Source organism: Malus domestica, chromosome 09, assembly GCF_042453785.1.
Source record: "Malus domestica chromosome 09, GDT2T_hap1".
Taxonomy (NCBI): Eukaryota; Viridiplantae; Streptophyta; class Magnoliopsida; order Rosales; family Rosaceae; genus Malus; species Malus domestica.
Window position 1 is genome coordinate 14,117,843 of NC_091669.1, and position 23,692 is coordinate 14,141,534.

The 23,692-nt window shown below is 37.7% G+C and overlaps 2 protein-coding genes across 4 annotated transcripts; one reads left to right on the forward strand and one right to left on the reverse strand.

Annotated features, from left to right (window-relative positions):
• Window positions 1-11,747: 11,747 nt before the first annotated feature.
• On the forward strand, window positions 11,748-12,988 carry LOC103443629 (uncharacterized). 2 transcript variants are annotated; one of them, XM_008382515.4, is made up of 3 exons: window positions 11,748-12,116; window positions 12,299-12,423; window positions 12,703-12,988. In XM_008382515.4, exons 1-3 carry the CDS (start codon window positions 11,949-11,951, stop codon window positions 12,842-12,844), a joined length of 435 nt encoding a protein of 144 aa, XP_008380737.3. In that variant the 5' UTR covers window positions 11,748-11,948; the 3' UTR covers window positions 12,845-12,988. The 2 variants fall into 2 exon arrangements, with proteins under 2 accessions (XP_008380737.3, XP_008380738.3); XM_008382516.4 differs by having other exon boundaries at window positions 11,758-12,116; window positions 12,706-12,988.
• A 757-nt stretch (window positions 12,989-13,745) lies between these two features.
• LOC103443630 (1-phosphatidylinositol-3-phosphate 5-kinase FAB1B) lies at window positions 13,746-22,845 on the reverse strand. 2 transcript variants are annotated; one of them, XM_008382517.4, is made up of 12 exons: window positions 22,295-22,845; window positions 21,112-21,956; window positions 20,203-20,940; window positions 19,428-19,581; window positions 18,960-19,304; window positions 17,912-18,823; window positions 17,498-17,829; window positions 17,123-17,246; window positions 16,877-17,047; window positions 14,947-16,470; window positions 14,547-14,813; window positions 13,746-14,411 (listed from the first exon to the last, which is right to left on the reverse strand). In XM_008382517.4, exons 2-12 carry the CDS (start codon window positions 21,717-21,719, stop codon window positions 14,091-14,093), a joined length of 5,496 nt encoding a protein of 1,831 aa, XP_008380739.3. In that variant the 5' UTR covers window positions 21,720-21,956; window positions 22,295-22,845; the 3' UTR covers window positions 13,746-14,090. The 2 variants fall into 2 exon arrangements, with proteins under 2 accessions (XP_008380739.3, XP_028964086.2); XM_029108253.2 differs by having other exon boundaries at window positions 21,112-21,475; window positions 22,295-22,804.
• Between the last annotated feature and the right edge of the window lie 847 nt (window positions 22,846-23,692).

Consider the following 23,692-nt stretch of genomic DNA (forward strand, 5'->3'; position numbering starts at 1 on the left):
GAACGTGAAGGGCGATTCGATAATTTCAATTGGGAGATATTTTGTGGCTTGTTTTGTGAGACATGTGGGGCCCACACCCCATTCCTTCACCTCTCCGGTGTCTCCCTATCTCTAGGGACACACACACACAGACTCTCTCTCTCTCTCTCATTTTTCAAACCTTTCTCATTTCACCTTTCCACCCGATAACTGCCACCTCACCTCACTTCTCTCTCTCTGTCAGCTCTCTCTATCACTTCCTCTCTGACTCACTTTCCTTCTCTGGGAACCACACGCCACCACCACCATCACACCATTGTTGCTCCGACGAGCATGACCACACCATAGTATGACCCAACGTCGTGAAACCCAAGCCCTAGGAACTTGACATATCTCTTTCTCTCTCTCTCTCTAAGCAGTGGCGCCGCTATTGTTCAATAATTTTCCCTGACGAAGGCGAGCCTTCAAACCAACCTAAACTTTCTTGGAGCACATTTTAGTGTAGGATTAAAGTAGTTTTGAAAGTCTATTGTGATGGTTGAGTGCAAAAGCAACTAGGGAAAACTTCCCAAATTTTCAGGCTGACTCGAAGCTTTTCCAGCTATTTTCTGGCCACAGTTGTGAACTAAAAGGGTATTAATCGAATCTCCATCCTCCTATTTTAATTTTGACACTTAAATGGTGAAGTCTAGTTGTGAATGGAGCTCGATTGGAGCTCTGGATAACAAGCCAGCTCCGGCTTTCTCCTTCGTGGAATCCGGCGACCCATGATTGAAAACCGGCCCAACTCAGTTGTTAGGCCAATGATCTGCAACCCAAAACTGGCCCAACCCAGTTGCTGGGCCCGATCCAATAACCTTTGGCCTATTAACCCAATCTAACCCATTTAGGCTAGGCCCAACTCAAAAACCCAGCCCCAATTTCAACCCGGACCCAATTTCAGTTCCCTGGGCTGGCGCGTGGGAGCGCGTCATGGCCAACACATGGGGCACACGCGCATCCACCGGAGGTATTGTGCTTCGCCGCCGTGGTGACTTTTTCGGTGAACTTTTCGACTACCAAAATCGGCGCGTAGAGGAACCCGAGGTCCTTCCTTAGGTTTCTCAACGTGCCGAATATGAATTCGCCGTCCGTTTTTTGAAATTCGACTGTTTTAAGATAGTTCCTTTATTAGCCGTGCTTTGTACGAAAACGCATAATTACATTAGTACGTTATATTTACCTAAATGGTTTCGTTTCTAGGCAAAACGCATCGCAAGGACTCTTGATGCTACGAGGCGGGTTAGACTCGACGACATGATCTGTGAATGGGTCTTTTCTTTGATATATACATATATTTATTTAGTTTCCATATATACATCTAATAATGAATTTTCTATATGACTGCCGTAATTAAATTAACATTTATAGAAAATGATGTAACAACGAGAATTTGGAAATCATTATAAATCATACGGGATGCCTTAGCTAAACTTACAACTATGAATAATGTTATGTCGACTAGAATTATCGAATCATTGTGGCATGATTATGTTTTTGTTAAACTGCTCATCGGTTGCTGCACCGGTGTTAGTACTTGTTCGGGTCAGGACCAGTCTTTCACATGTATGTGCATATCGCATTGTACATTCACTTTGGATCCATTGTAGGTGCCAGTCATGTCCTAGATTGTTATCGGCAATTAGAACTCGTATATGCTGCGCACAACGCCAGTCTTCACGTGATTGTTACATCTAGTCATGTTCATGTCAGAATAACTCTGCATGAACTCGTGTGTCAGCATGTGTCGATGAGCACTCGATATGATATGTTGGCTTATGCAAGATTATGTGATTGCGGACGTCATGTGCTTACTTACGAAATATTATACCGTATTGAATTCTTGAGATGTTGTAGGCTACGGTAAGTATTTTCTTACTATACGTAGTATGTATATTTTGGAAACTATACTTGTTTTACGGTGAGGGGTTATTATGTTTTCGAAAAGGTTTTTACAAAGCTTTGTTTTTAAGCCCACTCACCCTTGTTTTTCGCCCTTCCAGGTTTTAGTGCTGAGCTTTCATGTTGACGTGGATTCTTGGCAAATATTAGTATAGGTGGCTACCTTCGATGGTATAATTCTCATTCCACTTTACTGTACTTTACTTATGCTTTGACATCACGTGTGAAATGGGTTCATTCCTGCTCACCAGCGTACTCTTATATTTAGGCACTTTTAGGTATAAAATTTATTCACATTTTCCATATCACTACACTTTATGGCTTCGTCACCCTTCGGGTGTCGGCCAGCACAACTCGATTCGGAGTCTAAGTGGACATTATGCGTTAGGATGTGTCATTGGGTCATGCTATGATCCAAAATTTTTAGTCGTTGGATCTTTGGCTAAGAAATAATGGCTAACGGCTAAGAATTTTGGACCATAGCATGAGCCCATTTGTTATAGTGTTTTTTGTTATTTTAGCCTTTCGTATAGTTTGATTAAAGTCTTACTTTGATCTTGTAGTATGATCAATTGTCACAATTTAACCGTTACAATTTATTGATTGTCACTTAAAAAAAGTGTTTAATTTGAGTGCCTATAGGGGGTGACATACGTGCAAACACAAGTTATTTTTACAATTTGCGTTTTCCTAGATTTCAGGGTTCAAGAAAATCGTTGTCACTTATCGTTCAATCTTAATTTAACGGTGGAGAAGAAAGAACAATAAAAAAGTTAAATGACAACCTATCGTCAAATCAAGATCCAATGATGGTTAACTACAATTTTCTTGAACCCTGGAGTCTAAGAACAAATATTTGAATTTTTTACAATTCAACTAGTGTTTATATCATAACAAGCAAAATTATAGAGATTAAAGTGAAAGTTCGCTAAAATTGCTTGAGCCAAAATTATAGTTTGGCTTTCTAAGACCATCTCCAACTCTTGGGTTAAAACCTAAAATTTTTAGCCTAAAAAATTTAGGTTTGAACTCAAAAATAGTTTTTCTGCTCCATCCATTATGAGTTAAAATTTTAGTCCCATATTATTAAAGAATAAATTTAGGCTAATTTTTTTTCTTCTTAAAGTAACTTTTTTAAAAGAAAAAAAAAATTATGTAGACTATTCTAATTTAATTTTATGAACATTTTAACCTAAACATATTAGATTTCGACAAATATTGAAAATAATAACCGATACCATGAAACTCGTGAAACACTATGAAAGAATATGAAACACATAGAAGAATTTTTTTTAATTACATTAGCCGTTGGATTAAAATGTGGACCGATAGATCTTTTATTTTTACCGTTAGATTTGATCATATTAAATCTTAGCCGTTGGATTCAATGAATTTATAATATAAAAAGAAGAAAAATACACATATATGATGAGCCAACCCCACTAACTCGGGAGGAGTCCTGGGCTAAATTTGCCCCATAAATGAGTTTTGGGTTAAAACTCATATTTGCCCCGAGGGTTGGAGCAAGTTAGGGTAAGTTTAGAACCTAAAATTTGAGTTTTACTCCAAGTAGGGGTGGGCGCGGTGCGGTTTGGTACGGTTTCGAATGAAACCACAACCGAAACCGAAACATTTTGCGGTGGGGTGCGGTGCGGTTTTGAAGCCAAAACCGAAATGAAACCAAACCGTTCGGTTCGGTGCGGTGCGGTTTCAAACGGTTTCGGTTTGGTTTTTGAGAAAAAAATGTACAATTTAAAATATACACCTATTTATGCATAAGACGGTCTTATTTTCCTCGTATATTAATTAATGAATATGCAGTAAAATTGCAGCAAAACTGCATAAAAAACAGCAGCAAAAACTGCACAAAACTGCACCAAAACTGCACAAAACTGCACCAAAAAATAATGCAGCAAAACTGCACTAAAAAACAGCACCAAAACAGCACCAAAACAACCCCAAAACTGCACCAAAAAACTGCACAAAACAGAACCAAAAATCTGCACCAAAAGTGCAGCTAACTTGTACCAAAACTGCAACAAATGACAACTACTAAAATTGAGACAACATCCAATGCATCAAAGGATTTAAACTTTAAATCCTTATGCATCACATCTATTAAAATTGAACTTGATCACCAATCACAATACTTTACAATCCAATTGAAAGGTTAAGTTTGCCATAATACAAACCTATAAGTTATAACCTAGTTGAAAAGTTTAAAATATAAGTTATATAACATTTATTTATTATATGGTGCGGTTTTGGTTTCGGTGCGGTTTTGAAAACCCAAAACCGAAACCAAACCGTTTTGTGTGCCGCGGTTCGGTTTTGAAACCGAAACCGTTTCAAAACCGCAAAACCAAACCGTTTGGTGCGGTTTGATTCGATTCGTGTTTCGGTTTCGGTTTTCGGTTCCAAGTGACCACCCCTAACTCCAAGAGTTGAAGTAGGTCTAAGAAATACATACAACTTGCAAGTATAAAAGGTTAAAACCAAAAACACGTGATAAAAATTATAGTGAGGAGCTCTCATCCGCGTAATAGACAAAGTGACAAGTATTGTCTAGTTAAAATACTTCATGTGCTATAAGCTTCTATTTACAGATCTAAACTAGAGGATGTCTGCCATTCATATTGTTGTCACTCAACAATCTTTTCTTTGTAAAAGAACAAGTCCAAAACACCAAAAAAAATTTCATACCCGGAACATAAGTGGTATACCACGTATCATTATATAAGTAAAGTTTTATTTGTTGAGTTGTTAGTTTTTTAATAACACGTAGTGTACCACTCTGCGTTTTGGTTACCTTGAAAAATCTCTTCAAAACACTAAGGACAAAAGCTATGCAATAATTAATAAAATTCTTTATTCCACAACAATGTGACAACTAAAAAGAAACAATCATCTTTGTGAGGATTTCGGGGATCCTCACATCGTGTTCGTTTATCGTACATCGTGCGGTCAGAAATCAATTTAAATATTTTTATTTAAAATTAAACACAAACAATACCCGACGAAAACTGGTTGGACGATATACAATGAACAGAGGATCAGGAGAGGATCCTTATACAAAAGAAACCACCATAGCTATTTGTGTTTGCAGCTTCGTTTTTTTTCATGCTTTTTCCAACAGTGTCTGCTTTTTTAAGTAAAGGGTTAACTGAAGTTGGAAATGAATCATCTTCAGATCCCTTCCACCAAATCCACCTCATCAATTAATCCGGACCCTTGAAATTTGATCAAACGGCTACAAACATGGGGTTTTTTTTTAAAAGTTATAATAACTTTAGCTGTTGAATCAAATTTTAAGGGTCCGAATTAATTGATGGAATGAATTTGATGGAAGGGATCCAGATCCCTTTCCACTGAAGTTAATCAAAAGGTTTAGGAGATTATGTAACAACATCAAAGGCGTTGTCGTTTAAGCAAGTGACCGTCTAAACTATTATTAGAGTCCTTTGTTGAGATTAGGGGTGGGCAAACGGGGCATGGACCCGCGGGTAGGAGTGGGTTCAAGCGGTTCGGGGCGGGTCCAATTTTTTAAAATCTGAAACGGGATGGGACGGGGCGGTTCCACGTTATTTGCGGGGTGGGGCGAGTCCTAATTGCTGAGGAAACGAGTCCCCGACCCAGACCGTTTCCACCATTGAAAAATATGAGATTTAACCTAGTCCGTTGATCAAATCTCTGCATTAAAACATATATCAGGGTCCATCTCTCTGACTCTCTCAGACCTGTCTCTCCGACTCTCTCAGACCTCGCACAGTCGCACTCACTCCCTGAATCTCCTCTCATCTCTCGTTTCAGGCCTCGATAAGGCGTCATCTCCGTCCATTCCCCCACTTTCTCGTTCTCCCTCCCACCTCTACTGAACTTGACTCATTGAGACTGTGTCGACATTAATCGGGGAAGAACACTACAACCACACCATCGCGAGTTTTGGCCACCACCACACCATCCTCGCCATTGAGAGCACCACCACCATCCTACAAACCCCTGGGTAATTTATGAATTAGGGTTTCTGATTTAGGAATTTAGGGTTTTTGCATAAGCTTTTCAATTGATTTAGGAATTATGTGGGTTTCTTATTTGGGAATTTAGGTTTTTTGGGGCTGTGATTGCATAAGTTTTTCGATTCATTATATGGACTGCTGTGATTTGATTACTTGTTGAAACTTTTCGATTGGTTTTGAATTTTATGGATCTGCTTATAAATTGTAGATTTTAAGTTGTTGGTATTTAAATTTGTTACAATTTTTTGAAGATATTTATTTTTGAACTAAAATTGGTAATTGAAGCTGCAATCTTGATGTTTGTAAGTCAAATATGAGTTTGTAGATTGAATTTGTATGATGTTCTTCAGAGATGAATTTACATTCAAAGCTTTATACAAGATGTATCTTCAACCATCCTTGGAAGAGAAAAGGCTATTGTGGTTAATCTAGAGCAGATTCGATGTATTATTACGACCGATGAGGTTCTGCTATTGTGGTTAATTTGCCACATTTTGTTTAGCTCAAGTACCACAGATGCTTGAACTGGCATTGAGACATGGTGCAAAATTGGCTATAGAACTTCATTCATTTACTGGTACGTTTAATTTTGCCTTTCTTTTACGATTATATTTATGTTTGGTTAATGAAATCTAGTGTTGTCCGTTGAATGCAAAAATGTCATTTGTTTTAGTGGGAGACTAGGCTATGTCGAATCATACTTCTTCTAGCCTTTTATTTTACAATGATAGGATCAAGGGTCTGTGTACCCTCTTGTCAAGGTGCTATTGTAATACCAAATATTGTTATTATTAAAGGAAAGTGTTTTGTTTTCATTTTGTTTTCCTCTTTTCTTAGTCTCTATATGATGCCAAACAACAGTATGGTTGTACTCTTTCACTAGTTGAAGAGATGAAGTTGCTGAGGATTTAGAAATTCAGTGAATTTGTACAGTCCATTACATAAGGATTTATATAGTTTTGAGTTCAGTGCCTTATTGGTGACTGATAATGATACTTGCCGAGTTCCCACATCCGGTTTATTAATATGTGTGTGTGTGTGTGTATAAGAATATATAAGAATTGATGTGCAGCGCATCCTCAATTTTAAAAAATAGCTCATGTGTGTAGAAGCTTGTGAAACAGATCTTGTAATTTTCTACAACATGTCTCTATTGCTGTGCAGTATATAAATTACAAAAAAAAAAAAAAGAGTTGGACCCATGGACCCGTCCCGAATCGGCCCGTTTGAAACGGGCCGGGTTAGGTCCGGTTCCTAAACTCAAAATCCCTCTACCCGGCCCGTCCCGCCCCGTTACTGTTTAAAACGAGTAAGGTCCGGTTCCTTCAAAATTGGGCCTGGCCCCGCCCGTGCCCACCCTTAGTTGAGATACCTGATGGGAAAGACAACGTCAATTATCATGGACTTTTGCATTAAGAGGACCCACGTCATAGAATAGTTTGGGATAAATAATGACAGCAAAGTCTAGAGAGGATGAATTTTTTTGGGAATTTATTGTTAGTGGTCCATTATTCACATGAAAAATATATTCACCTAACAAAAAAGGTAATATATGTCCTGAATTGTTATATAGTTAGAGCAACTCCACCGTGTGGAGTAGCCCGATGGACCGGCTCTAGAACAAGGGGCAATAGCCCCAGTAATCATGTCTAGCCTATGGGGGCGATTGCGCAGGAAGGGGCCTAAACGAGAGGTCCGGCGAGAATTGGTGGCCTGAGAGCCCGAGGGCCAAGTGACGTCAGGGCGACGTCAGCCACAATATAAAATTAATAAAAATATAAAATATTAATAAAAAAAAAGTAAAAAATTAATAAAAAAATTTTAAAAAAAATGTAAAACCCAGCAGGCTTTGAACTCAACGGCTCTCGCCGGAGTTCATCGCCGTGGTTGATGATACACCCACAGACAAATGGCAGAGACTAAACCCAAAGGTTTCAACTCAAAACACATCAAAACCATAGAATAACTCAAGCAATTGAAGTAGGGCAATAACCTCACATGGGTTTGAGCAATGGAAGCTTGAAGCTCTCGGCTTCAATGGTGGATCACCCAAATGGTGCTTTGATGATGCATGCAAGGATACATTCGAGTTCCTCTCATCCAAGGGATTGCGATTTCAGAGTTTGTTAGTTTGATTTGCTTCGGTTTCGAAGAAGAGGAATGATGAGAGTTCTCAGAGCTGTAGAAAGAAAATGAAAGGGTCGAGAGATTAAAGAGAGATAAGTTTCAGAAATGAGGGGGAAGGGTTGCATCGGTAGAGAGAGAGAGAGAGAGAGAGAAAGTATAAGGGAAATGAGACAGAGAGCTAGGTGAGGGAACCGGTCAAAGTAAAAGAAATCCCACAAGTAATTATTTTGTATTATTTTACAAAATAAAAAATACAAATATTTTATTACCTATTGTCATGGCTATTCAGTGTAGGGGTGGAGATGCAAAATGTAGTTACTGTTCATTGGAGACTATTCAATAGTGACTTGCCTTAGGGGGCCTTTGCAACGGTGGAGTTGCTCTTAGAGTTTTTGTCTTTACATATATCAAACAAGGTATATAAAAGATTGATGACAAGAAAGCCGCCTATAATCTAGGGCATGTTTATTATAAAAGATTAAACTGTTAGGGATAGTCCTATAAATTTAGAGAAATTATATTCACACACCTCAAATTACTTCTCCCACACCTTTTTAATTTTTTAATATTTTCTACACACCACTAACACTTGATAGAAAAATATTAAAAAATTAAAAAGGTGTGAGAGAAGTAATTTGGGGTGTGTGAATATAATCTCCCTAAATTTAAGGCATATTGAAGATATATGAGAATTTTATTATTATTATTATTATTATTTTTTTGAGGGGATTAGAAGATGATCAAACATGTTGAAAACTTATTTATTCCAATACTACCATCTCAAGTAATCATTGTCCTACCTCAAGGGGCTAGTTTGGGATTATTGTGTTTTTTTTTTAACTGTTTCCGTTGTATTGTAAAAATAAATATATGTGAAAAAAAGCAGATAAGTGTTTGGGTAAATTGTAGTGTTAAGAGGCCTTTTAGCACAAGAAAAGATGGGGGTATGATTGTCAAAATGAATGTTTTTTTTTGGACAAAAATAAAAGTTTCATTAATTGATATTGTTCACTTGCCTCCAATTAAAAAAATAACGTTTTTTTGAGAGGCATGTGTAGAGATGCTTCTACTTTTTGCTGCTTTGGACCCATGATTTTGAAAGAAAAACAAAATACTTTTTTTTTATTTACTAACCACAATTAAGGCCTCAACGTTTTTCATAAGCAGCTTTAAAAAAAAAATTTAAGCAACCTCAAACCAACCCTAAGTTGGTCATAAATTATTTATTCTTTCTAATCCAATCGTCTAAATTATTTATTCTTCTTAATCCAATCACGTATACGAAACGAGAACTATTTGCATTGATTTTGAATGGGATAATTTAAAATACATGGATTAAGGCTGACTTCCATGGGGCTAAAATCTTTCAATAATTGAATGGTAATGAGGGCAGAACTCAGAAGATAACTAGAAAGTGGAGGAAAAAAATAAAAAATAAAAAATAAAAAAATGAATAAAGATTGAACAAAAATTGCACGAAAGCAAACTGCAGCGCCTAAAGAGTAGTTGTTTGGTTCTTTAAAATTTGAGAGGTGATAAATCTCACCTTATAAAAGAAATACTTCTAACTTAAAGTTGCCTAACATTTGACTCTCTGTATCCTAGTTCTTAAACCACACACAAAATTAGGGCCATGTAATGTTGACATTTGATGTTATATATTGTAAAAAACTCAAAGGACATCTCCATGAGAAGCTTTAAAACCATTAAAACTTCCTTTTAAGGAATCACTCTAAAAAAATCTTATCTCCAACAAAATCTATGAAAGAGTCTATATAATAGCAAAATGAACAGTTCCTCTTTAAGTTTACAGAGCAATGCTCAAAAGCTAAATATTAAAAAAGATAATGCTAGGAAGATTAACTTTGTAGGCTAAATTTGCAGACTAAATGATGTGTCACAAATAATAAATAAACATGTTGATCAACACTTAGTAATAATCAAATCATCAACTTCCATATCATTTAGTTTACAAAATTTAGTCTATACTTTTAGTCTCCCTACCATTACCCAAAATAGAGAGTGTTGTACGAGAAGAAAAGTTAAAGTGAGTAGATAAGATAATTTTTTGACATTGTTTACCCACTAGACTAGCAAGCATCTAACAAAATTGTTGGAGATGCTCTTCAATGACAGAGCCATAAATTTATGTTAAGGGGGGCACACTTTAGACTAAAATGGAAATAATATATATCTAAATTGTCTCTTTCTTTTGGTCACATTGGTATCAAATTCAAAGGTGAGTGACTATGCATATATTCTTCATTATACATGGTCAACTATATCAATAGTTGAAAATAAAACATTAAAAACATATCCATTTATTCTTCATTTTTGATATCAAATTCAAAGGTGAGTGAGTGACCATGTATTTCTTTTCTCATGGTGACCAAGGGAGCATTTTTGTAAAAACCATTAGGCATGAGATAATTTGGAGGGTCTTTTTGTGCTAATTTGGACACAGGAAGTCTTTTTGTCTTCTTGATTTCATAGATGATATACTAACGGGAAACCAAAATAATAGTCTACAAGCAAAGATAAAAAATGGTATATATGCAAGAAACGGAGAATATGATCAACAAATATTATTATGTAACTATAGTTTTGAATATTTGATGTAAAAAGTTAAAAGGCTTTGTATTTGTTGGATTGGAGTTAATTGGACTAACCAATACAACAAATTTATAGGCCCGAGTCTACCCTAGTTTTAAAGTGGCTCCGCCACTGATGCTCTTAATAGGTGAAGAATTTGAGTAAGCCACATAATGGGCCAGTCATAATAATTGGGTTATGAACTTGTCATTTACAGGAGTCAAACTTAAAATCTTTTACTTACAAATAAAGAGAAATATATGCTACATGACATAAAAATAAGGCCAAATTGTAAGGAACATATTCTAATTATGTCAACACGGAAATATATTCGAAGTCTGGATTCTTCAACACTTTTTAGGCCACTACTGTTATGTGTAGTAATGCAAATGGGAAGGTGCTAAGTCTAGTTGGAAATCATTGCCTCAAACCAACAGTATAAACAACAATAATAAAAGAAGAGATTTATATTTTATTGGAATTGGATCCCCTCCTGAGTAAATGGTGATCCAACGACTACAATTATTATAATTTTTAGAGGGACCTCTGTTTGTAGCCGTTGGATCAAAATCCAACAGCCCATGTTGTGTGGTCATGAGGATCCCCACCATTTGATCAGGAGGGGATCCAATTCCTATTTTATTAACCCTTGATTTTGATTGATGCCTAAACTTTTTTAAGAATAAATAAATAAAATCTTGCCGATGCAGAACCAATCCTTGAGCAAGTGACATTTAGAAGCAGTTGCACCGATTAAAAGTTGAAAAATTAAGATAACTTATTATAGTCACAGTACACATCACAATTGAATGATCATGCAACATCACTCCCTATTATTTTACACAACTTCTTTCCCCATCCAATAATATAATTTGAGAAATTCTAAAGGCATTCTTTTAAAGTATAACTTTTTCATGGATTCTGACTGTTCAAACGCCAATGCATTACAAAATTACTCAAACAGAAAATAAAGAGGGGCAGTAGCATCATCAACAAACAATCTAACTAGGGTTTCACCGGCAGCAAAGGGTAGAAGATAAGAAAAAGGGGCCCCACACCACCTATATTTACAAATATAATGCAAACTATGACAAGACCATTACCCTATCTCAATTTTCGACCAAGGATAAAAGCCATCTCAATAATTCAATTATTTATTTTATCTCTCTTACTTAATCAGCCTGCAAAACATAAAATAAACTCGAGCATCGTTCCATTTCTAGTAACCACATTATCTTCTTTTCTTCTTCCTCTCCATCTTCTTCTTGTTTCTGCAACATATATTTCAAGTCAATGGCTGCAGCAACAGCATGTTGCTTTTCTCCTGCTAATTCTCTCTCCATCCAAAAATCTGGGCCAGTTTTAAAGCCTTTCAGCAGAGTACTGAGGCTGAAAAGCAGTCAACTAACAGTGAAGATCAAAAGCTCAACCCTCCAGATCAGATCCTCCTTGAGAGAAGAGGTCAGTATTTTTTTTATTTTTTTTGAATTCTATGAAAATATAGAGTGAAATGGGATTATTATTATCTATTAAATAGAGGATTATGCGATATTAGTTCTTCAATAAAACTACGTTAACGTTTTCATTTTATGTCAACAAAGATTTCTCGTTTATATCTGATGTTCTTTTTTTGGTTGTTGCAGGTTTTTGAGGATCGGTCCAATGGAATAATATGCTACAAGGATGACAGAGGGGAGATAATTTGTGAAGGGTTTGATGAGGGTCCTAGGTATCACCAACATAATCCAAGAACACCTTGGCAACCCAGGTAATATTCTTAATCACCAATCAACATTCTAACACAAGTAAAGTTTGATCATGACATATGAAATTGATCGGCTAGCAATTTTAACACTACTCGTTTAGCTTCCTGCGCACCAACTTCTACTTGCGACTACAAAAAAACGTTTGTGAAGTATTCAATTTAAAGCGCGGACAAAAAAAAAAAAAAAAGAGCAGTGTGTCACAATCGCTAGCCGGCTAGTTTCGATTCATCTGATTCTGATCTCTTTATTTATTTTTTTATTTTTTTTGGCACAAATTACAGCAGAGACACAGAGATCTTTGATCATCTTCAACAGAGGTGGATTAATTTCATAACAGGCACAGAATTGAGCCGTGGCGACAAAGGCAGTGTTTTTCTGCAAGAGGACATAAAAAACTGCAATGGCTTCAACACTCTCCGCTAACCAGATCATGCCAAGTGTTTCCAAGCAACTCTTGCCAACCATATCAACGGTTCCCAATTACAGTATGTAACATATAAAGAAACGCATATCCTTCAATCAATCATAAAATTGAATAACATACATAAATGCAGTGTCTTTGAAGCACATTCTTTTTTTTTTCTTTTTTTCTTCTTTTTTTTTTTTTTTTTTTAAATTTAACCCAGGACGTATACAAGGTCCAATTTCCAATCCTCTTTTTTGCACTCCGTTTTCTTGTGTTTTAATGACACATTTATTTCGTTGAAATGGAAAAAATCATGAATCGAAAAAGGCTGAAAGAATGAATGAGAATGAGATAAGCTACTCTTACTAATTGATTTTTTAAATACTGTGTTACGGAATATAATGTGTAACTCACATTTCGTATAAGTGAACATTACATAATTTTCTGACCAAAGTTGAAAAGTAAAGAGTCTCAATCATGGGCGACAATTTGTTATCAACAAAATTTAACATAAACATTAGAGAATGAGGACAAATATCATATGCCTTTTCTTCCACCACTCCCTGATTATTAATAAGACAGCTCCCCTATTATATTTCCACTTACCAATTTTCTTTGATCAAAAGTTTGATCAACTTGGTGCGATGGCAGTGCCTTCGCCCAATTTTCTTTGATCAAAAGTTTGATCAACTTGGTGCGATGGCAAGTGCCTTCGCCCATGCTCGGGTTCGAGACTTGGGAGCAGCCTCTCCATAAATGGGGGTAAGGCTAGCCGACATTCACCTCTCCCAGACCCTGTGTAAAACGGGAGCCTTGTGCACTGGGTACGACCTTTAAAAGTTTGATCAACTTGCATTTGATCAAAAGTTTGGTGAGAGAGAGAGAGAGAGAGAGAGAGAGATGAACATGAATCTAATATACAGGTACAAAAATCTAAAGGACTTTCACTGAACACAGATATTTTAATGCTAAATACATCAAGAATTATATTCCTTCCTACACAAGGATTTAATGGGGAGGTCATCCAATACTATACCCGACCAAAATTTCCATGGCTTCAACAGCCTTCTTCTGCATCTTCTAGCAAAATAATCATGAATTTCTCATGTAAAACGAGAAAATGCAAAACGATATACTTCTATACAAAAGAATTGGGATAGAGATATCAAAAAAGGGAAGTAAATGAAATGAGGTAACAATTCATGTGGCAGGGTCAATTCCTGAATGGCATGCTTACATGTACATGTGGATTGACTCCCAGCGTCATTCAACCGAATTACCACCTGTGTCTTCGCCCAAATCAGACTGGGATGTACTTGCAACAATTGACGGAGGAGACCACTGATCTGGAACCATCAGAAAATAGGTTGTCATTGCTTTCCGGAACCTTTTTTTGTACTGCTTTGGGGAAACTACAGTTGGAGAAGCGTTCTTTGGCCCACCGAGGATGCCCGAAGCTTTAACCCAAGTTTCAAGGTGCTTATCCCATGTATACTGCCTCATGAAATCAATAATTCCAAGTACTAACTCATGATTCTCTTCGTCCACCCCAACCAGTAGTGAATAATCCATTACGTCAATTGACTGCATAAGAATACATAATAACATGTTAGATTGGACAAGGGATTACCTAATTTTAGTATACATGGAAATAAAAGTTCAGCCGATCAGAATTTGGCACGCGAGCATACTCACAAAGAAGAGAGTTTCAGAACTTACAGCAAGAAAAGCAGTATCATTCCAGACAGCTCTCTCCAACACACGCTTTGGCTTGTTTCCCACAAAGATCGGAGATGTGGGCATTGCTTCAATCAAGTTCTGATCCAGCAGTACTTTGTTGCTCCCACTAGAATCAGGATTATAACGAGACCGTGAAGATCCTTTGAGATCATAGAGCCGCGTAATATTTCTTCCAAACAAAAGATTCTCCATAACTAAGACATCTATCTTCGACTCTTTCCCTCCTTTAAGATGTTTTGATGTAACCTTCAATACAAATACAACCACAGAAAGAGTAGGTATCATTCAGCGGTAATAAAAAATAGTTCTTACGGCAAGCTGTCAGGTTAATCTGGTTAAAATAGTTGACAGCTTTTGAGGTTCATCTAAAAGTAAGTACCTGATAGATCCCCAAAATCTTTGCCAGGCATGTTGGACTTTTTGTGCCAATTGATTCAGATAGGTATTTGAAATAACTGGGAGCAAACTTTATGAAAGATTCCAACTCCGTCTTGGTGACTTGTTTGATGATAAACCGGTCATCCAAGCTTTTAGCAAAAAAGACATTGCTCTTTCCACCTTGGGCTCCCCACTTTTTACAACGACTAAGAGATCTTACATAGTCAAGCTCAGATGGGCAGCAAATCCTTCTTAAGGCTTCAAAACGTTTTGCATAGTAACACGTCACTGAGTATTTAACCTGACCAAGTGGGCTATCATCTCCGAAAGAAATTCTTGCATGCAAAGCTTTTGTGTATGAAAGCGGATCCAAACCCAGGGAGCTACGAGATCCATATGTGGGCAAAAGGCTCTCCTCAGTAGACCCAAAGCTTCGATGGGATTCAGATGTTGTGTCATCATCAGGATGGTGTGACTGCATAGCGAGAGAGTCAGACAAACTAACATCGCCATTGTCTCTTGTTCTTTCCCCATCGTCACTTATTTGCAATTGATAATCTGGTGAGGCAAGGGCATAAGATATAAGACTCGTGGGCTCATCATCATATACGGGGACAACAGTATCATTTACCCCCACAGGCAGAAGCAGCCTAGCCCCACCTTTAAGTTCCAACTCCCGAAAGGATGAAACATAGACCGGATTATACTCACCAAGTGTATCAAGCTTCTGAGAAGCAGATAAAAAATTCTTATTGAAGTAGAAGTTTAAAAAGGGCATTTTCAACCAGCTTACAGAGTCTTCCATATTTTCAGACCCCTTAGTAGATAATCCAGAAGCAGAATGCGCAAGCTTGGGCCCATTCTGGTCTTCTGCATGGTCTAAGTTCAATCCGTCCTTCACGGGAGAGGCACTTGAATCTGCTAGACCTAAAACAGGAACTGTGCGGGTACTGTCCTTCGCTGTTCCAAATCCACATTGATTTTCACCAGTCCATGCAGTGTCAAGGGTATCTGACAAATCCATTATGACAGGAAACTGACCATCAGAGAGGGATTTACGAATACCTGCCCTTGGTTTCAAAGGATCAGATTGATCACAGGTGCTAACTCCATCAGAGAGATTACACTGATCTTCGTTTTCATATTTTGAATTTCGGCCACTGTCTCTCTCTTTATTCACCATTTCAGAGTGGACAGTGTTGGCAATGTCTTCCCCGTGGTCAAATCCTTTGTTAAGCATTGTATCCACAAGAAAGGAATCACAACTATTATAACTTTTTCCTGGATTTATTGCCACATTATCAGCAATATCTTCACTATTAGTTGCAGGTTTCCCCTCATCTGGAATTGAGCTATTCAAACCATCGCTGTGTCTGTTATTCTCTAAACTGGCAGCATAAACTAAGCGATGGTCCCACATGTAAGATTGGAAAAGCAGCTGCCTTCGCAGCCGATTGATCTCCAAAATGTCAATAACAGGCTGGCCCTTTTTAGCTTCTCTGTTCAAAGTTTTCTGGAGCAATTCCTGAAAAATAAAGCATCAAGGAAAACATATTAAGCCAAATATCAAAACAGAGAATTTACTTCACATACGAAGATTGGTCAGAATTATCTTCACAGACAAGGCCATATTGATGTAAATGAATATATAAACCAACAAGATTATCAATTAATTGACAAGAAGAATTTGTGACAATCAAAGATATTTCCGCCACTCGTGCTACATTAAAGGAGCTTGAGGATGAATCACAAGGGTTTATAAAAAGGAATTTGATTGACTAAGTATTGTTTCTGGTCCATGCACATGAATGTGCAGCGACAAAAAGAAAACTCTACATGTATCTTCCAGCCATGTGTAAAGTTCAGATTCTAGAACATGTAAGTTTGCAACTAAAGCTGGAAAGTGGCCCATGAATAATTGAAGGGCTCACCTCAAATTCCACCTTCTCCCTTTGTAACATTCCTTCCAGTTCGACAATTTGGTGTCTCGATTCAGGTGTTACCATGCCACTACTATGCGATCCTGAACCAGATCTTTTCTCCGCAATTTGACGAAGAACATTAAATACTTCAGAAAAAAGAAGCTCTGCCCGATCAATAACCTATTATAACCAGATAAACAAATCAACGACATAAAGCATGCAATCCTAAAATATCCAAACATGGAACCATTGTACCTCATCTGTTTCTTTTTGTATCCATTCCTGCTTCTCATAATTGAAATCCACTTTGGCGGGTGGAAGGTAGACAGAATAAACATCAATTGATGCATACCGAAAGCAAGCGACCATCTTCCCAAATCTGCATGAATACACATATTGAGAGAGAGAAAGATTGGGACTTCTATGCAATTATATATTCCACCCACATATTAGTTATGTTCGACAACTTGAAGGGCATCGATGAAGTTATTTGTCAGCATGTACTTGAAATTAAAAGAGAGTTAAGCATAACCATCAGAGTTGGGTTCAACCCAACCAACAAGAGGCTAAGAATATCATATCAATTATATTGTACTAACACTTATGCAAATTCTGGGACAGAGAAGATACCCATAGAAACGAAGACAATCTCTATGTAAGGAATGGCCGCAGCTCGCCACTCTGCTTGCAGCCGCATGGTTTGAAAAACTGAGCTCCAAAAATTTCCCAAATGACAAACCCCATGCGGCATCAGACATCACTATTCTCCGAGTAGCCGGAGGAAATCCATTTGTCCTCGGACACTTCAAGCATCTGTGCCACATCCAGATCCTTCCTTCCTTTTCACCTGGTAAGAGAATTTCTGGCAGCCTCTTAACAGATATAGTGAGAGTACCCTGACGATGAGTATAACAGTGAACATGTGCTTCTGAAGGCATCTCGCAAGAATTGCATTGATAACTCTGACACATGATTCAGCATTTTCAGTTTCAAGTTGTATCATAAGTTGAATGAGAGAGAACGCAAAAGTCAAAAAGAGCTCACCTGATCAAATAAATGGTCTCGTAAAAACCGTCCTAATGGTTTATCGAAACTTCCATAGTATTTGATTCGAAACAGATGCGACCTCTCACAGACAGTCCCCTTCCACACGCACCGGGATGATAAGGAAACCAAAATGCTCTGATGGTCAGAAGGTGTCGGAGGAAACTCTTCATTCATAGGTCCTGGTTCATCAGCTTGAGTTTTACCATCTTCATGCAGAAATGAATTGTCTGAACCACCTAGTTGATTTCCAGTACTTACACTTTCATCATTTTGGGCAACTGAGAAGATACCCTGTCCCATAGTCTCTAAAGACCTCAAATTGTTGCCAGCGAGATGACTAGACATGATATCAGAGCAAATTTTGGTTGCAGAATTTTCCACCTGTGAAAATTCTTTAGAACTCATTTCATTTTGATTATCAAACATATGATAAGAAGAAAGACTCTTGTGATAAGTATCTGGAGCATTCCCAGACGGAGTAGAGTACACAGATGTGGTATCTGAAGCATTCCCAGATGGAGTGGGGTACACAGATGTAGAAATGGTGAAACCTGAAGTGGGAGGAGTGGGTAGAGAGGTACGACTACTTAGTAAAGGAGGTTGTATACTTCTGATAGCTGAGTCCAAATCTGAAACTGGGACGCTGTTGGATCTTCGTGGTTCATTGCGAGACTGTCCATTGCCAGCAACACTAAAACCAGGCACCGTGGAAATGGACCTTTCAATGCTTGATGGTTTATCTGGAAGTGCCACAGTAATTGGAGTGTTCAATGGGAGTTCTGGCAGAGAGGCTCCTTCATCGGCAAGGAAGGATGTCTCCAAAGCCAAATGATATGCGGCAAAAATCCCATACTGAACCACATGCTTCACTTTTTTCAGCTCATCCCCATTAGCACCTCTAAGTAGAATCTGGAATGACATGGACAAAATAGCTAAATGAAAACTTCATAGCACTTCAGAATCGCAAGGATAAAAAAACTGTCAACAGTGTCAAATTTACGCAATCTTCATAAACAGGTGTAGCAGGGATAATCCAAGGACTTACAGTACAACCCAATGGCTTTGGGCAGCCTTCAAAATACATCAATGTCTTCACCAGTTTTTTCCCACCCTGACCAGCAGAACCAAGATCTTCCATGAACCTCTCCACATGAAATAAGTCGCAGTAGCCCAACTTCTGTGATGAGAGATGATCAATTGAAGGGACTATTTGAGCACCTGTGCAGCGAGCTATGCGCTCTAAAAGTGGCCTCTTGATATTCAGAACAAGTGATATGTCTTTTGCAAGAAGATATTCTTGGGCATATCGAGAAACTGATTTCTCTACCAGAAGGACATCAGGGTGGTGTGCATCGATCTTTGCTACTGCCATCTTTAAGTGGTCCATCTCCTAGATAAGGATATAAATGCATAAGAATGATTAATTTATTATTAAGGAAATAAAAACAGTTTCCAATGTTCTAGAAACTACCAAGTGAAAAACTAAGAGAAGAGAAGAGTAGGCAATCAGAACCTGCTGCAATAGAGTATCAAAACTTGACAAGGAGTTAGAAACACGCTGGTACTCAAGAGCACCACCAAGTATCATAAACCGAGGTTTCTCTAATTTGGATGTCATTCGTCGATGAGCCACATTTTTCTTACACACAACTCCTTTGACCACCATACTAGAAGAAAAACACTCAAAACCTTAGAAAACAAACAATTGCTTTTACAGCAACAATAGATTTTAATTTCTTATTCAGATGGAAGGCAACATTCATACCACTGGGGCCATAAGCCCCGACAAATCAACTACAATAAATACAAACATGTGACTTCGGTGCAGGTTTTTCTTTTTCTTCCGAAATGATTAAAAATAAGTCAAACTCATTCGAAGTAGGCATAACCTAAAAACAGAAATATTACATGTCTATAAATAAGAAGCGGAAGGTACTATATAGAAGTACATCACTAGCAGAGTAACTCATATCAGATATGCATTGCAATAATTCATCAGACAAATTCGCTTAACAGAAAAAGTAATCCTGCAATCATATGGAAGTAACACTGCTACCTTTTAGATTTTGAGTTCTCCTTCTAATGGTTATAAAAAATTTCTTCTTTTGTTATTGCAAATGGGTAACTATGCAATAGTGATTTGTACTAATATATGGTCTTCGATACATTTCAATTGTGTTTTCTTAATCATTCATGCACAAAAATCAAGCCATGAAATCACAAATGTGCAGTAGAAGTACATACTAATTATGCATGAAAAATTCAATGAATCATAATGCATCAGTTACCTATCATAGTGAGATCCAGAAGCTATACATTTTACTTTTACATAACCACCTGGGTCCATCCCTCCACCTTTGCTCATATCTGGCTTTAATAGTGTAGCAGCCTCCCAGGACAGAGATGTAATGATCTCCAACCAACCTTCTGTTTCTCCTTCCTGGCCGATTGGAAGGTTCTCAACCTGCAATAGTTGAGCTACCAAAGCCCTAAAGTGTCCATCAACTACATTCTTCATGGCCTTCTTGTGCTCCTCACCTGACCGATCCCTATTGCGATATTCCCCACTTCCAAAACTGCTTGATGCACGTAAATGGCCCCACTCTCCTGTAGCATCACCATCATCGTCATCATCAAGGAGAACAGTTTCCCTTTCATCTTCTTCATCTTCTGGTTCGGGGGGGAGCCATAAAAGTCCATTGTTCTCAAAATCCACAGGTTGTATATCACCATCCCCTGCAGAATACATAGACGAAGATGCCTCACATTCATCCCCAATATCATGTTCATCTTCTTTTTTTTCGAGCTGTGGGATTCCCTCCAAAACCTGCGAGTCATAACTGGGAAGTAACGAGGAGCTACTTAAATTTTTCGCATCAATATTTTCACCATCAAGATGCACCTTATGGGATCCATCATCGTTGCTCATCTCATCAAAATCAATGTGACTAAAGTAGTCACTGACTTGAGAACAATTCTTTGAATCTGACTGAAAAATACCAGACTCAACATCCTCGTCATCACTCCTGATACCAAAGAACAAACAAGCGGTTCAGCAGCTGCTAAAAAAACTACATATAATTCATTGTTCTCTTCTTATAAACCATGCACAGAATGGGAATCATAGTGAACTTGAACATAAATCTTAAGGGCACAAATAATAAGAAATATAAACCTGCCAAAGAAGAAATATAAACCTGGCAGTTGCAACTTCATATTGGTTTGGAGACATATTGGCACCAAAATCAGTGTTCCTCCATGGTCCGAATTTGCTCTGCTTTTCTGTGTTAGTTTCCATTAGAGATGACTGACTGGGGCTGAGGCCAGAACCAAGTTGAAGTCGTTGATATGGTCCAGCTGAGTGTGGCATTGAGTTAGTGAAGCTACTACTGCTACCAGTGCCACATGACTTAAAGCTAGCAAAACTTGTTTCTGATGGTGAAGAACTAAGATCCAAGTTGGCAATCAGGATTCCGCTATCAGGAATAGCTACGCCTTGTTCCCGTTGCTTGTAACAAAAATTGCATACACGAATCTTCTCCCACTCTTCCCGATCTGTTCCTGGATCACCAGAGGGGGCAGGAATTGAGTTCTCTGTACACTTAGCACAGAAAACTCGACCACAAAGTCGACAATGATGTTTACGGTTAAATACAGTAAACTGTGCATCACACTCGTAGCATACCCTACAGCTACGATCAGGCATCCAAAAATCCCTCGAAACATTAGCGGGTTCTGATCGCCAAGGGATCCATGATTTCACCATGGAAATGAAATGGGAGAACATCTTGTTGGGCGCAGCCATCGACAAACGATTCTGCTACCCTGCTCATTTGCCAATCACCACTCTTAACAAGCCAAACTCTAGATGGGAAACCTGACCAATTCACCCCCAATACTAAAATCGAAACACTAAACTCGTCACAATCATACTCTTGATTGCAACCGCGCCAAATTCACCCCATAAGAACAAAGACTAACAAAACAAAACACTAAAGGCACCCCATCAGCAACTCCTCTTTCTCTATTTCGATTCAACAACCTGGCACGAAAGGGAAAAAAAAATCCTCAAAACCGCAGCTCAATTCACCAAACAAAACTAACCCAAGTTCCGAAATCGAATGAAAACAAAGATGAACACTGGATTCAGAAAACCCAGAAACTCAATAAAAAAAACCCCACAGCAACCTCCCAACAACTGCCATGAAAATTCAGGAAACCCAGAAAGCTTCTCTGCATGTACCAACTCAGACCCATCCGTATCCAATAAGCTCCCACACGCAAACACAAACCCAAACGTTCCAAAAACAACACCAACAAATTCTAAAAACAGAGTCTTTATTTTTCTATAAAATTCGGATAAAAAGATTAAAAGTTTACCTTGCGATTCAAGTAAAATGGAAACAGAAACCGTTTTCAGATCTTCCCTCCAGTGAAAAGCCAAAAAGGGGCACCCGTATATTGCCGCCACGTGCCCTCAAGAATCCCCGACGAACCGGAAGCTCCAAGAAAAACTACAGAGAGGGTACATAAAACTGCGAAAACCCACCTACCCAGAAATCGATTCGTCCCCAATTCAATGCCCTACGCTTCAATTCTCGATCCCAATTCACAAATCTGCCATCTTTGCAGCCAGAAACATCTCAGAGTATCAATGCAACAGCAACCATCTCCGTCGATTTTCGAAAATTAATTCTCTAAATCCAGTTCGTTCGTCGTATTTGCATCCGCATTGAAGAACAGCAACAATCAGAAGACAAATTTTTGTAATATTTATATCAAAGAACTTCAACATCAACATCTGATCGACAGATTTATTTTATTTTTTAAAAAATTTCTGTACTTTTCTTCGCTTCTTTTTTATTTTATGATTTTTTCTTGTGGCAGAGACAAAGACGGCTCCGATTAACGTGGTTGCAAATATAATGTTCGTCTATTTTTCTCTGTGTTAGCGAGCAACGACGTCACTTTGGCGACAAGGGAACAACAGGCCAAGAAAAGTGAAATACCGAGAGTGCCCTCACGTGTGTTCCTCGGGAAACATAGATTTTGTGCGCATGTTACGTTTGACGGACGCCCGTGTGCAGTTTGGTAATTTTAATGTCGCTGTCCAAAGGACGAGCAATTATCTGCTATGTCTCCAATCCACAGTATCCAAATGGATATTTACTGACAATAACGCGTCAGCAGCCCATTAACATTTATACTCAACAAACATGCTAATTTTAAGGGCAAGAAATACAAAATTCTATTAAATTTCTATATGTTTTTTTCCAATTTAATTGTTTTGATGCTTGTTTTGCGTGATGTTTATCCATTTTTTTAACTTTTGATTTGGGGAAGAAAGCTGTATTTGGAAGCTGTAATCTTATATTTTATAGGAATTATTGGCATGAATATTTTTTTCTATTCACCGTTTAAAAATTATTTATTTATCTTATAATGCGTAATTTAAAATCTTGACGCTCACTTGTTGATGAACGTTCAAATAAATATACGGGCACATAAAGAAAGTTGCAGGAAGAATCTTTGTTATTGGCAGATCCAACATTGAGAATTTAGAGGTCTTTGGCAAGCCTTTGAAGTAAGGCCCTAAAATTCCTTGACTCTCAACTTTTTGTAATTCATTAGTATTACGCTCTAGTAGTGTTTCTCTTTCCTTGTAATACAATATCGTTTGTTAAAAAAAAGACATTAAAAAGTTGATTTCTACATCAAATATTATTAAATTTAATATAAAAAAGAAGAATATAAAAATATTACTTAAATATTACACGT

Bases quoted from the DNA above. Each gene is read 5' to 3' on its own strand.
- LOC103443629 (XM_008382515.4), top strand. From the start codon at position 11,949: ATGGCTGCAGCAACAGCATGTTGCTTTTCTCCTGCTAATTCTCTCTCC. The intron at 12,117-12,298 runs GTCAGTATTTTT...TGGTTGTTGCAG, and splicing joins GATCCTCCTTGAGAGAAGAG to GTTTTTGAGGATCGGTCCAA. The intron at 12,424-12,702 runs GTAATATTCTTA...CACAAATTACAG, and splicing joins AGAACACCTTGGCAACCCAG to CAGAGACACAGAGATCTTTG.
- LOC103443630 (XM_008382517.4), bottom strand. From the start codon at position 21,719: ATGGCTGCGCCCAACAAGATGTTCTCCCATTTCATTTCCATGGTGAAA. The intron at 17,830-17,911 runs GTGAGCTCTTTT...ATCATGTGTCAG, and splicing joins GAGACCATTTATTTGATCAG to AGTTATCAATGCAATTCTTG. The intron at 14,814-14,946 runs GTACTTACTTTT...TTTGTATTGAAG, and splicing joins AGATTTTGGGGATCTATCAG to GTTACATCAAAACATCTTAA.